General features: G+C 40.0%; 2 protein-coding genes across 3 annotated transcripts; both read right to left on the reverse strand.

The window, feature by feature from the left end:
* Window positions 1-1,391: 1,391 nt before the first annotated feature.
* LOC149117236 (high affinity cationic amino acid transporter 1-like) lies at window positions 1,392-7,281 on the reverse strand. Of its 2 annotated transcripts, XM_089277023.1 has the most exons (4): window positions 6,735-7,281; window positions 4,616-5,759; window positions 2,960-3,536; window positions 1,392-2,381 (listed from the first exon to the last, which is right to left on the reverse strand). In XM_089277023.1, the coding sequence occupies exons 2-4, from the start codon at window positions 5,753-5,755 to the stop codon at window positions 2,224-2,226; spliced, it is 1,875 nt and encodes a 624-aa protein (XP_089133149.1). In that variant the 5' UTR covers window positions 5,756-5,759; window positions 6,735-7,281; the 3' UTR covers window positions 1,392-2,223. The 2 variants fall into 2 exon arrangements, with proteins under 2 accessions (XP_089133149.1, XP_089133146.1); XM_089277020.1 differs by lacking the exon at window positions 6,735-7,281 and having other exon boundaries at window positions 4,616-6,377.
* A 957-nt stretch (window positions 7,282-8,238) lies between these two features.
* LOC149117237 (cationic amino acid transporter 4-like) lies at window positions 8,239-11,241 on the reverse strand. The gene is made up of 3 exons (XM_089277293.1): window positions 10,102-11,241; window positions 8,915-9,491; window positions 8,239-8,518 (listed from the first exon to the last, which is right to left on the reverse strand). The coding sequence occupies exons 1-3, from the start codon at window positions 11,239-11,241 to the stop codon at window positions 8,373-8,375; spliced, it is 1,863 nt and encodes a 620-aa protein (XP_089133419.1). The 3' UTR covers window positions 8,239-8,372.
* Between the last annotated feature and the right edge of the window lie 1,259 nt (window positions 11,242-12,500).

Consider the following 12,500-nt stretch of genomic DNA (forward strand, 5'->3'; position numbering starts at 1 on the left):
GTCTGCCGTTTCCGTCAAAAGACAAATCAAAGGATCGAGATATCGAGAATATAACTCCTGCAAACGTAACAGAATCCGGTCACATAGAGCGTTTGTTGGACCAAAACTGCGGTAAGTCGAGAAGAAAAAGAAAGCCAAATAGACGATTTCCGAGTTTGCTTGTGCCTAGTGCAAAACCGACCATATCAAAATGAGTTTGATTTCCATGAAAATGCACCCGTAGGGGGAACACATTTCGGTAAGAATGGTTTCGCACGAAGACAACTCGGAATGGCCTAAAAGGCTACTCTGATAAAGGGGGGCAAGACTGATACGGACGATAGACGACGGACGAGTTGTTCTGAACGTTACAGAATGTAAACAGGCCAATCTTATTCTCACTATGCGGCGGGGGGAGTCGAACGGTGAACTGAGGGTGGGAGTGTGTAGTTTGTTATGCTACGAATTATGATGCAGTGACTTTCACATGAAGATAGACCGTTTTTACCAATTGATCGTCGTAAAACCAAATGTATTACTCTGGTCCATCCCAAAGGACACAAACAAACCAGTGAACCATCGAAAACTTGAAGGAAATACATGTGGCTGACGTGAAGAAAGGCAAAACGTGTGCGAGCGAGTCGCAATTGGTTTTAGCTTTATCTCTGATTAGGTGAAAAAGTGGCCCGAGATTTATTAGCCAATCGCGTAACAACAACAACAACAACAACAACAACAATTATTATTTGTATTGCGCCTTTTCTATAAAATATTCAAAAGCGCATCACAACAGTAAGGTAGTAGCAAATGCTAATTATTGCCGACACTCAAGTGAAAGTAGCTCTAATCCTTGCTCAAATAGAGCATAAATGCTTATATTCGTTTTCATTTGCAACCGACAGCCTTCCATGGCTAAATTTATTTAGTAGGACCTAGTTGCACAGCATCCCAAAACGTTATGTCAAGCTAGGTAATTCGATCGTTTCTAATTTTTTTATAGGTATCCGAAGATTCCCAAAGAGTTCTAGTCTGACGATGAACCGAAGAACTTTGGAAGATATCTTAAAAATAGATTGAAACTTAGTGTGCGTTCCTTTGGGATGATCTGGATCAGGATCAGTGATCCAAGATCACTCCGAATTATGGTGCATCAAAGGAACCGATGAATCCGCTATGGTCACGGATTCATCGGCTGCTTTGATGCACCATGAGCTAAGTGATCTTGGATCACTGATCCTGATAATCCCAAAAAAACGCACTCTTAGACTGCAGATTGAATCTACCAAACCAATCTATAGAAACGGTGACGAATGTCGGGAAACCAAACTGGAATACGACGGGATACGGCTTTCCAGCGTTATGATTGGCCGGCGGTGTTCGTCGAGACATGAGATAAAAAAATGAGTGACAAATAAAGAAATATTGTGTTTTAATATGGTTATTAGGGTCTCGGCTTCAGAGGTCCTAGTTTCATGGGCTTACACTTAGTTGTCCAGAAAATCATATGCATACTAGCAGGAATAAAACAAGGTATGATCGAGACGTGATTTCAGTGGTACATTAGTACAGAAATTACACTGTTTTCAATTGAACGTTGTCAAACCAAAACCAAAGTAATCACTACAGCCAGTCACAACGGGCCTAGAATATCGAGTAAACCAATGAAAACTAGAAGCAGATAAGGCGGGAAAAAACGCTTGTGAGCGAGTCAAGATTAGTTTTCTTGCAGCTTTTGACAGGTTGAGTGGTACGAGTTTTTTAAACCAATCACCAAAGCGTAAAAATTAAACCCAATGCAAACGCGAATGACTTCAACACTCAACTGAAAACCATTCTAACTGAGGCAATGCTTTCTTCGAAGCATACGGTGAATATACCGACTCGGGATGTTATTTTCTTTAAATGGTCGCCAACAGATGCATGTGGAAACTCAAAAAATTTATTGGTGGATTAGTCGTGAGAACATTCAACTCTAAAGCATTGTATTGCAAAAAATGAGTCAGAAGTAAGTCCAACATTGTTACAATTTTCAGGTGAGACTGGAAAACGGCAGTAGCTAGTCCACCTCGCTTTTCACTATTTTGGGACGATTTCCGTGACACTAGTAGCTGAAAAAATGTACCTTATATAGCAAAAAAATCATTAACAAGGGTGCTTCACGTTTATACATATAACCTTACAGAAATAGCAAAGGTATTTGTTTCCTGATTATATTAATGACAATTAAAAGACCAGTTACATCCTTTATTTAGCGGAAGGTGTCGCCAGGCCAGCCGGATATTCTTCAACCTCTGTTCCAAAGTTTGGTGTCTCTGATAGAATAAATTGTACCTCTGATCTGTCATCTGGTCTGATACCTTCCACACTGTGGCAGTAACCATAGAAAAAATACACGAGTAGACCTGAAACGAAATAAGATTTTAAATTACAAACAAAGCCCGCATCAAAAGGAAAACCATCTTTGACTACCGAGATCATCTTAGCGGCATCAATGAGTGGCGAGGAACATGCTGTATCTTTCGCAATCACCGAGGAGTTTTGGGTACACTATAAAAAGGAAGATTAAAAGTGGGCTTCATACTTTAAAATCATGTTTCTTTGCAGTCATTGAGCTGCAAACCAAGTCAGTAAAAAAAGATGGGAGCGACGTGAATGAGTGAAAAAAAATAACTTGTATCTTGTAAGAAGGACATCCTTACAGCTTGCACGTACTCAAACGCTTTTCCTTTATGTCTTTAAAATCTGAAATCCTGATGCTCACAAAATACTTCTCAACATTAATATCTGTCACAACATTCTTCTCTGAATTACTGTAATAAAACATCAGAATCGGGTGGTTTTGCCCCCCACGGACGTCTTGTTGACTCCAGCTCTGTCTATGGGGTACCTGATTACCGCACTGAGCATAGCGCTTTGTTTTGGCCTTGCTGGGGAGAAGTACGTGGTACAAATGTAAACAGACGGGCACATGCTAACTCACCTAAAACCATCCAAACGCTGAATCTGATGTAAGTCCATTGATTCAGCATCACCAGCAGTGAAACGTTAAAAAATATTGTAAGAGCAGGAATTATAGGGACTCCTGGAACCATGAATGGGAATGTGGCGGAATTTCTGGGCTGCCTGGTGATGTACATCAAAGAAGCGACAATCATTAAACCAAAGATGCAGCAAACGAGAATTGCCCAGGCTTCTCCTCTAGCCAAGTGTACATTGGCACGAGTAAGGCAAACTGTGAAAGTTGTTATGGATAAAGTCAACACAAATGTGGCAACGCGAACACGAAAGCTTGTTTGTTCATCTGGTTGTGTTGTACCCATTGAAGAATCTTCGTCATTGTTTTGAACCTGGTGATAGCTGACCTCTGGAATAAGTTCGTCTTGGCCTGCAGTTTCCCCAGGACGGCAGCAGATCCATTCCAGCCATTTGTCGGTCTTTTCGTTGGTGGTATCCTTGTCTGTTGTTACACTTTGAATTCCAGGTGTGTAGCGTGTAACTAACACAGCGATTGCTACCATTGTGTACGCTACTAGAGTGCCAATTGACAACATTTCAACCTAAAAAAGAGGTAGACATTTCAACCTGAGAAAAAAATTAAATTGTGAATTTGGCGAAACCATTTGACTGGAAGAATTCAATGCTTTAAATAATATAAAATACACGATATAATAGTGACATCTCTGGTGAATATCTTTTGAAGATCTTCAACGGTCTTTTAAGGGGTCAGTCAGGATATCGTCGAGTATGCTTCCAACGATCTTTCACTTAAGGATCTTTTTAAAGATCTTTAAAGAATCCTTGAAAGATCCTTGTGTCTAAGGATCTTAGGAAGCACTTCGAACACCGCAGTGTAAGATCCTCCAAGATCCTGTGAAGGTTTTCACCAAAGCTTAACATCACATCAAAGTCACGCCATTCTGAGACTTCGCAATTTGTAAGAGCTACCTTTAAAATCTGCTTTTAACTTTAACAAATTTTAACCAACCTCGCTCCCTATTAGTTTGCTCTTTCCATTCCAATAAATAAAATATTTGCCTGCGAATAGAACTTTTTTTGTTTTATCCCTCTGATCTCATTGCTTGTTACAATCACGTAGTATTGCGTGACACAGGATAGGGGTGAAGGAGAAGGACAATGCATTTTGTGAGTGTTGTATTTCCTAGGGTGGGGCAGCATCATAGTTTTCGTTATACTGCTTTTAGCGTTTTGGTTGCCATCACCTTTACTGGGACAAAATATTTCTAACAGATTGTACATTTTATTTGAATTACAAATTGATTAATTAAATAAAAGCGGCTTTGGGCTTTCCCTAAACCATTTTACTCCAGACGTTTGTGTGAGAGTAAAATTAATGTTGGCCAGTAAACGAGCTCAGTCAATACAGCACTCACTTGTTTATAAGAGAAACCCAGAGGAAAAAACATAATTAGTTTGTTATTTTGAGTTTTCTCGTAGTATTAAAGTAATTTTTTTACCTAACAACATCTTGAGACCCGTCTTTAACTACGAAGTCAGTCCAAGTCAGTGAAACTGGTACGGGCAAAGTCACGTTCCAATTCCCAGCAGGCACAAAATCTGATCAAAATACTTAGGTTGCCAAGATGCAAGAATGTAATCTAACAAGTAATAAACTTACCAACTGCTTGACATCAAATAGCAATGCAAGAATTGCGATCAAAATTCCATTAACCAAAGCTGCACGCACTGGAACTCTCGTCTTCTCGTGCACATGCGCAAACCAGTTAAATAGCAAACCATCGGAAGCCATGGAATACACAACACGTGGGCCAGCAAATGAGTTGGTCAGCAGCGTACTCACCGTTGCGCAAAGTCCTCCAGTTGCAACGACGTACTTCGCGCCGCTAAATCCACGCTGAGCAAACGCCTCAGCCAAAGCTGCGAACCGGCTCAGGTTCTTATAAGGCATCATAAGCGTAAGAACTGTGGCAACTCCAAAATAAGCCAAGAAGCTAATGGCAAGAGTTAGCATGATAGATAATGGCACTGATCGTTTGGGATTGATAGCTTCTTCGCTTGCCGTGCCTATTACATCAAATCCAGCAAAGGCATAGAAACAGCTTCCCGCAGCTGTCAGAACACCGCTTACTCCGTACGGTGCAAATTTGGATTGCCAGTTCTTTGCCTCGACAAAGTATAATCCAGTGCAGATTATGAATAATATGACAGAAATGTTGACAAAAGTCATAATCTTGTTGACGAAAGAGGACTTTTGCGCTCCTAATGAGACAATTATTGCAATAATCAAGGCCAACGTAAAAGCCAAAACATCAGGAAAGCTTCCCAGGGCTGGAACGTTCCAAGTGACGATGTAGTTCATAAAGAACTTGTATATGTAGCCTTGGGCGAAAGAGTTGATGTACTCGCTACAGGCTCGTGCCAAGCATGCGGCAGCAATGATATATTCTAGAATCATGTTCCATCCAACAACAAAGGCCCAAAACTCTCCAACAGTTACATAGGAGTAGGCATAAGCTGAACCAGCCTTGGGAATACGACAGCCGAACTCTGCATAACAAATTCCCGATAAAAGAGCGGCAATTGCTGCAATGAAGAAGGAGATAACAACAGCGGGTCCAGCAATGTCACGTGCCAACTGTCCTGTGACCACGTAGAGACCTGCACCGACTAATGTGCCTACCCCTATGGAAGTCAGGTCCAAAGTTGTGAGACATCTTTTAAGGGGGCTCTCAGACAGCCAGTCTTCTGTGGGCTTTTTACGTACTAAGTTAACCCACACTTTGGAGCAGCTATTCATGGCTCTGAGATGAAGTAAAGGAAATACGAACTTATGTATAATTAAAATGTTGGTGTTTTTTTTGTTGTGTTTGTGGTGTTGTTGTTTTAGTGGAATCATCCCTAAGTAGTTCTAAGTGATGGACTCATAAAGGACCAGTTATATCAGACTCCAAGTTTCCCTCTGGCATTGTACCATATATGAAACTTTTCAAAATGGACCACGACCCCTTTTTACGCTTGTTGATTTTGTTTTATGTGTTATTGAGTCTTTTACGCCTCCTTTCCCTGGACGATTAAACAACAGTCTATAGAGTTTGTGGGTATTTCAGTTTTTGGCCAAAAACACTGGCTTCGTTTGCTCACACCAACAGCACGGAGGCCAACCACATATCGGGCCAAGTGTCATGGTCGCTTTTATTAATTCATAAAAATAGTATAACCAAACAACTTATCTATTAGCTCTAGTAGAGGTGAGGGCGCAAGGAAGATAGGCAGTCCAATAAAACAAGATGCGTTACAAGATTTTATGAGGAGAAAGGAAATTTGATTAAATCGAATGAAATTAAAGAACAAAGATGGCAGGGATTTAAACTAGCAAATGACGAAAAGAAATGACTAGGAAAGTTAAGAAATACCCCCCAATTCCCAGATTATCACTACTAAATTCAGTTAATGACAATGATTCCAAATTACCAATGCAAATAAGTGGGTAGGTTTCTAGGCAAATTCTTCGTATCGGCCAATGTCAAATATTTTGATATTCCATAATCACTATGCTTATAGAGTCGTTTTGTTCGGTTCGCATTAGGATAACCTTCGAAATATGGCCCATATTGGGATTACTTCTCTTGCCTTTCGTCGTTTCTTGTTTATACGTAAGCCTTAATGAGTCTCTGAACACATTTAAATGTACGTCCGACTAGAAGGTTGAAAATCTCCAACAGTCAAGTTCTTTTTTGCTAAGTTAAGTTTGCTATTTACTGAGTTAGAACAGTTACCTTCACCTTCAAATCGACACCCACGCACCATCAAGAGCGAAACTAGCGAGCAGAGAAGATCAAATCGCTACGAGCACATTGACATGAACGACTGAGCAACAGATCTAAAATGCAAATTGAGCACATTTCGACGCTCAATTTGCCCATCGAAGCGTTGCACTAATTGCCACAAGGTCGGCATAATACAACGATCATTCTGTGAACTTGATCCCCGAAACTCCTCCGTCACCAATTCTGGAGTAAATCCGAGTCACACATTCAGTAACCACCGTTGGCGATTAATCCACTGGAGCTTGCTAGCTGGAGTACACCTTGCCGCACCAGTATTTATTAACAGATTTCCGAAATGAAATTAGCATCTTGACCCTCATTTTTGTCACGGAGAGTTGGTCAAAAGCTTTTTGTTTACATTCAAAAGCTTTTTATTCCACATTCCGTGACTTGATCCTCTCTTTCACAGAAAAGCAGTTTGTTTCAAACTTACAAGAAAGTTCGCTCATTTCGACAGCAGTTCGTAGAACGCCGAGTACCTTGCCTTAAAAGAAAAAAAAAATTGTCTTATTGTTCCCTCTTCGCACTGCTCCTCTAATTAACCGAACTCTTGAAGTACGTTTATTTTAGGGACATTTGGGATCTAGAGGTCAGGGCGCTGGACTTCTTCTTTGCGTCGGTGCTAGCGTTAAATCTTCCCCCCTACAACTATTTTGAGTTGTGTTTGGTGGTTCCTAATTCACCTTTTTTACAACAACTTTTGCGCTCTGAATTCATATCGCACACGCCATTTAGTGTGAGTCGAAGCTCGATTACCTCTAAAGGATACCGACGTAATTCATTTAGATTTGGTTCAAAGATTAAGCCATTTCTGTTTTCTATGAGAATCTTTGAACTATAACGTCATCAGTTACATATAATTTTATTAAATACTAAACGAGAGAAGAGTTAATCCCTCATTAAGGCCTCATTGACAAGAAAATGCGAGTTATTTTTCAGACCAGTGCCCGTGTCGGAAATTCCAGCAGGATCTAGAAATAGCCAATTCTGTGACGCGGATTTTGCTCTCGTGGACAATTCTAGGGATCGAACATGCATCTTCATACCCCACGAAGATATTCAGGCATCGCGAGACGGATGATTCTTTTTGTAGTCCAAAATCTTTTTCTAGTCTATTCGGAACATCCAGCGGTAATAAATGTTACAATTTCTCAACAAAAACTAAATGTCGAGTAAATTGCTTCGCTTTTCTTGTTTACGCGGCAGCAAGTAGAGTTCTCCCTTAAACTCGCCAGCTGCAGTGTTACGTCAAACAACTATATCAGTTCAGTCAAACTATTTTCCTAACAGTGTTTGAAGATGGTCTGTTATGAATCGAGGATTTTTAGAGTAGAAAGACAGGTTCTTTCAAGTAGTCTCAGTGAAATATAACAAACGATGGCCGTCTCATGCCAAACTTAATGCAGAATGGGGAGAATTAGAAACTTCTAAAATGTGTATGTAAGTTCCACGTACATACAGAAGGTACATCATCATTATCTCATTATAATATAGATACATCTTCCAAACAAAAGGTTGGTATGCTTATCTTATCAGTGTATTAATATCATTACAATATCAATCGATCCAGTTATTATGATCAGTTGTTCAATTAGTGGATGACGGATAATCTTCAACCTCCTCTCCAAAGTCCGGTGTCTCTGATAGAACAAATTGTACTTCAGCTGATGTTTCATCTGGTTTTATGTCTTCCGCACTGTGACTGTAGCCATAGAAAAAATACACGAGTAAACCTAAAACAAAAACAGTAGTTCAATTACAAGAAAAACAACACGGGTCGAAATAGAAAACATCTTCCACTACCGACACTATCTTGTGAAGCATATCAATGAGGTGACGAACAATATTGCTGCATTCTCCAGGGTCGCTAAGGGGCTTCAGATTTGTGCTATACATGAAGCTTCCACGTACTGGCGTATTTATTTTGTCTTTAAAATTTGATGCTGATGTTGGCAACATATTTCTCAGCATTAATCTCCCTCCCTTTATTTTTCTATCACGTGCTGTCATAAAACATCAAATTAAATCGGCGGTTTTGCCCCATGGACTTTCGTTGTCTCGAGTCTTTCTTTTTAGTACCTAACTACTGCACGGAGTATGCGCTTAGTTTAAGGCACATGCCGACTCACCTAAAACCATCCAAACACTGAATCTGATGTAAGTCCAATGATTTAGCGTCGACAGCAGTAAAACGTTAAAAAATATTGTAAGAGCAGGAATTATGGGGACTCCTGGAACCATGAATGGGAATGTGGCGGAATTTCTGGGCTGCCTGGTGATGTACATCAAAGAAGTGACAATCATTAAACCAAAGATGCAGCAAAGGAGGACTGCCCACGGGTCTCTTTGAATCAACTGTTCGTTAGCACGAGTAAGACAAAGTGTGACAGCTGTTATGGATAAAGTCAACACAAATGCGGCAACACGAACTCGAAGGCTTGTTTGTTCATCTGGTTGTTGGGAACCAACTGAGGAATCTTCGTCATTGTCTTGAACCTGATGGTAGCTGACCTCTGGAATAAGTTCGTCTTGGCCTGCAGTTTCCCCAGGACGGCAGCAGATCCATTCCAGCCATTTGTCGGTCTTTTCTTTGTTGGTATCCTCGTCTGTTGTTACACTTTGAACTCCAGGTGTGTAGCGTGTAACTAACACAGCGATTGCTACCATTGTGTACACTACTAAAGTGCCAATACACACCATTTCAACCTAAAAAAGAGGGATAGACATTTCAACCTGAGAAAACAATAACTTGTAAATTTGGCGAAACCATTTCACTGAAAGAATTCAATGCTTCAACTTCTATAAAATACACGACATAATAGTGACATCTCTGGTGAATATCTTTCGAAGATCTTCAACGATCTTTGAAGAGGTTCAGGAAATCGTCGAGAATGCTTACAACGATCTTTTTCTTAGGGATCTTTTTAAAGATCTTTACAATCCTTACAAGGCACTTTAAATACCGTAGTGTTGGATCCTCAAAGTTCCTGTTAAAGTTTTCACCAGAGCTTAACATTACATCACAGTTACGGCATTCTCAGACGTCGCAATTTGTAAGAGCTACCTTTAAAATCTGCTTTTAACTTTAACAAACGTTACCCTTTTAGTTTACTCTTTCCATTCCTATAATTAGTCTATTATTTTGAGTTTGTTACATAGCAACATCTTGAGACGCGTCTTTAACTACCAAGTCAGACCCAAGTCAGTAAAACTGGTAGGAGTAAAGTAACATTCCAATTCCTAGCAGGCACAAAACCTGATCAAAATACTTAGGTTGCCAAGATGCAAGAATGTAATCTAACAAGTGACAACTTACCAACTGTTTTACATCAAGCAGCAATGCAAGAATTGCGATCAAAATTCCATTAACCAAAGTTGCACGCACTGGAACTCTCGTCTTCTCGTGCACATGCGCAAACCAGTTAAAAAGCAAACCATCGGAAGCCATGGAATACACAACACGTGGGCCAGCAAATGAGTTGGTCAGCAGCGTACTCACCGTTGCGCAAAGTCCTCCAGTTGCAACGACGTACTTCGCGCCGCTAAATCCACGCTGAGCAAACGACTCGGCCAAAGCAGCAAACCGACTCAGCTTATCATAAGGCATCATAAGCGTAAGAACTGTGGCAACTCCAAAACAAGCCAAGAAGCTAATGGCAAAGGTTAGCATGATAGATAATGGCACTGATCGTTTGGGATTGATAGCTTCTTCACTTGCCGTGCCTATTACATCAAATCCAGCAAAGGCATAGAAACAGCTTCCCGCAGCTGTCAGAACACCGCTTACTCCGTACGGTGCAAATTTGGATTGCCAGTTCTTTGCCTCGACAAAGTATAATCCAGCGCAGATTATGAATAATATGACAGAAATGTTAAGGAAAGTCATAACCTTGTTGACGAAAGAGGACTTTTGCGCTCCTAATGAGACAATTATTGCAATAATCAAGGCCAACGTAAAAGCCAAAACATCAGGAAAGCTTCCCAGGGCTGGAACGTTCCAAGTGACGATGTAGTTCATAAAGAACTTGTATATGTAGCCTTGGGCGAAAGAGTTGATGTACTCGCTGCAGGCTCGTGCCAAGCATGCGGCACCGATGATATATTCTAGAATCATGTTCCATCCAACAACAAAGGCCCAAAACTCTCCAACAGTTACATAGGAGTAGGCATAAGCTGAACCAGCCTTGGGTATACGACAGCCGAACTCTGCAAAACAAATTCCCGATAAAAGAGCGGCAATTGCTGCAATGAAGAAGGAGATAACAACAGCGGGTCCAGCAATGTCACGTGCCAACTGTCCTGTGACCACGTAGAGACCTGCACCGACAACTGTGCCTACCCCTATGGAAGTCAGGTCCAGAGTTGTGAGACATCTTTTAAGGTGGCTCTCCGACAGCCAGTCCTCTGAGGGCTTTTTCCGTGTTAATTTGTTGCACACTTTTGAGCAGCTATTCATGGCTGGTAAAAAAGAATAATAGAAAATGGTCACCAGTGAGCTATATTTAAAAACGGAAATGTTGAAGTTTTCAAGTGTTGCTCAATCAAATTTCATAACTGTTTCATATCGTAATGTTTAGAATTTAATTTAAGCAATAGAAATAGCGTATAAGGTCTTCATGAAGGTCTGTACATTATAAAGCGTACTAGCTTGAATATTCTCAGGTAAAAGAGACTTTTGCAGTTTTAGTTGAAAATTGTATGGTTAAAACGTTGATGTGGGCGAGAAAACTTGTCTTTCCTTTAGACAAGTGTTATTTTCAACAGTTAAGACGTTCATATCCGCAGTGCACTTTGTGGTGCTAAGTGGTTATAAAAAATTGCATCGTTTTCCATGGTTTTTTGATCAACACTAGTTTTCTTTTTTTATGATTGCCTCCTGTTAATCACCTGAAGTTTCCAACGGTTTGACCAGGACTTTGATAAGGTGAATTGTTTTTGAAAATCGTTCATTTAATGTGAAAATTAGCGGAATAGATATTTTTGCGCTTTCATGGAAGAATATGCTATTAAATTGGACTATGGAGTCTACAATAAGACTAAATTTTTAATTATTATTATTATTATTATTATTGTTGTTGTTGTTGTTGTTGTTGTTCTAGTTCTTGTTCTTGCTCTTGCTCTTGCTCCTGCTCTTGCTCTTGCTCTTGTTCTTGTTCTTATCATTGTTATTATTATTGTTATTATTGTTGTTGTTGTTGTTATTGCTATTATTATTATTATTATTGTTAATATTATTATTATTACTTAACAAATAAAGAAGCCTAAGTCTTGTATTACACTGTGATAAAAACACGACGGGCATTTAAAAACACGGGGGAAATGTAGAAAACACGAGCCTGCGGCTCGTGTTTTCTACATTTTCTATATTTCTCGAGTGTTCTCGAGAATTTATTATGTAGCTATGTCTCACAAGGACTGGGAACTGCCGAATTCACGAATTTGATTGGCTGAAATCGATATTAAAAGCGGTCTAAATTTTCCCATTTAGACCGGCATCTAGACCGGTTACATTTTGCGGCGAAAAAGTTACAAACTAAACTGCAAAAATATTTACTATTTTCTTCGAACAATATTTATTTATGGAAGTGCCAAAAAGCCTTGTGAGAAAAAAGGATTATAACATAGCCTTAGCGAAGCGCGCGTTCTGATCGGCTAATACGCTCGATCCATTTGCCCGTGGGTTGCACGCTCACCTCAGTTTGTTTATTTGTACTT

The sequence above is a fragment of the Orbicella faveolata genome, unplaced genomic scaffold (genome assembly GCF_042242905.1).
Source record: "Orbicella faveolata isolate gen_17 unplaced genomic scaffold, um_ofav_v1 contig_12, whole genome shotgun sequence".
In the NCBI taxonomy this organism is placed as follows: Eukaryota; Metazoa; Cnidaria; class Anthozoa; order Scleractinia; family Merulinidae; genus Orbicella; species Orbicella faveolata.

What these genes read in the sequence shown, in the direction of transcription:
- LOC149117236 (XM_089277020.1), bottom strand. Translation starts at nt 5,854, where the DNA reads ATGATTCCACTAAAACAACAACACCACAAACACAACAAAAAAAACACC. An exon ending in TATTTGATGTCAAGCAGTTG is followed by an intron (nt 3,537 to 4,615) that starts GTAAGTTTATTA and finishes CCTCTTTTTTAG; the next exon opens with GTTGAAATGTTGTCAATTGG. An exon ending in CAGCGTTTGGATGGTTTTAG is followed by an intron (nt 2,382 to 2,959) that starts GTGAGTTAGCAT and finishes ATTTCGTTTCAG; the next exon opens with GTCTACTCGTGTATTTTTTC.
- LOC149117237 (XM_089277293.1), bottom strand. Translation starts at nt 11,241, where the DNA reads ATGAATAGCTGCTCAAAAGTGTGCAACAAATTAACACGGAAAAAGCCC. An exon ending in TGCTTGATGTAAAACAGTTG is followed by an intron (nt 9,492 to 10,101) that starts GTAAGTTGTCAC and finishes CCTCTTTTTTAG; the next exon opens with GTTGAAATGGTGTGTATTGG. An exon ending in CAGTGTTTGGATGGTTTTAG is followed by an intron (nt 8,519 to 8,914) that starts GTGAGTCGGCAT and finishes TTTTTGTTTTAG; the next exon opens with GTTTACTCGTGTATTTTTTC.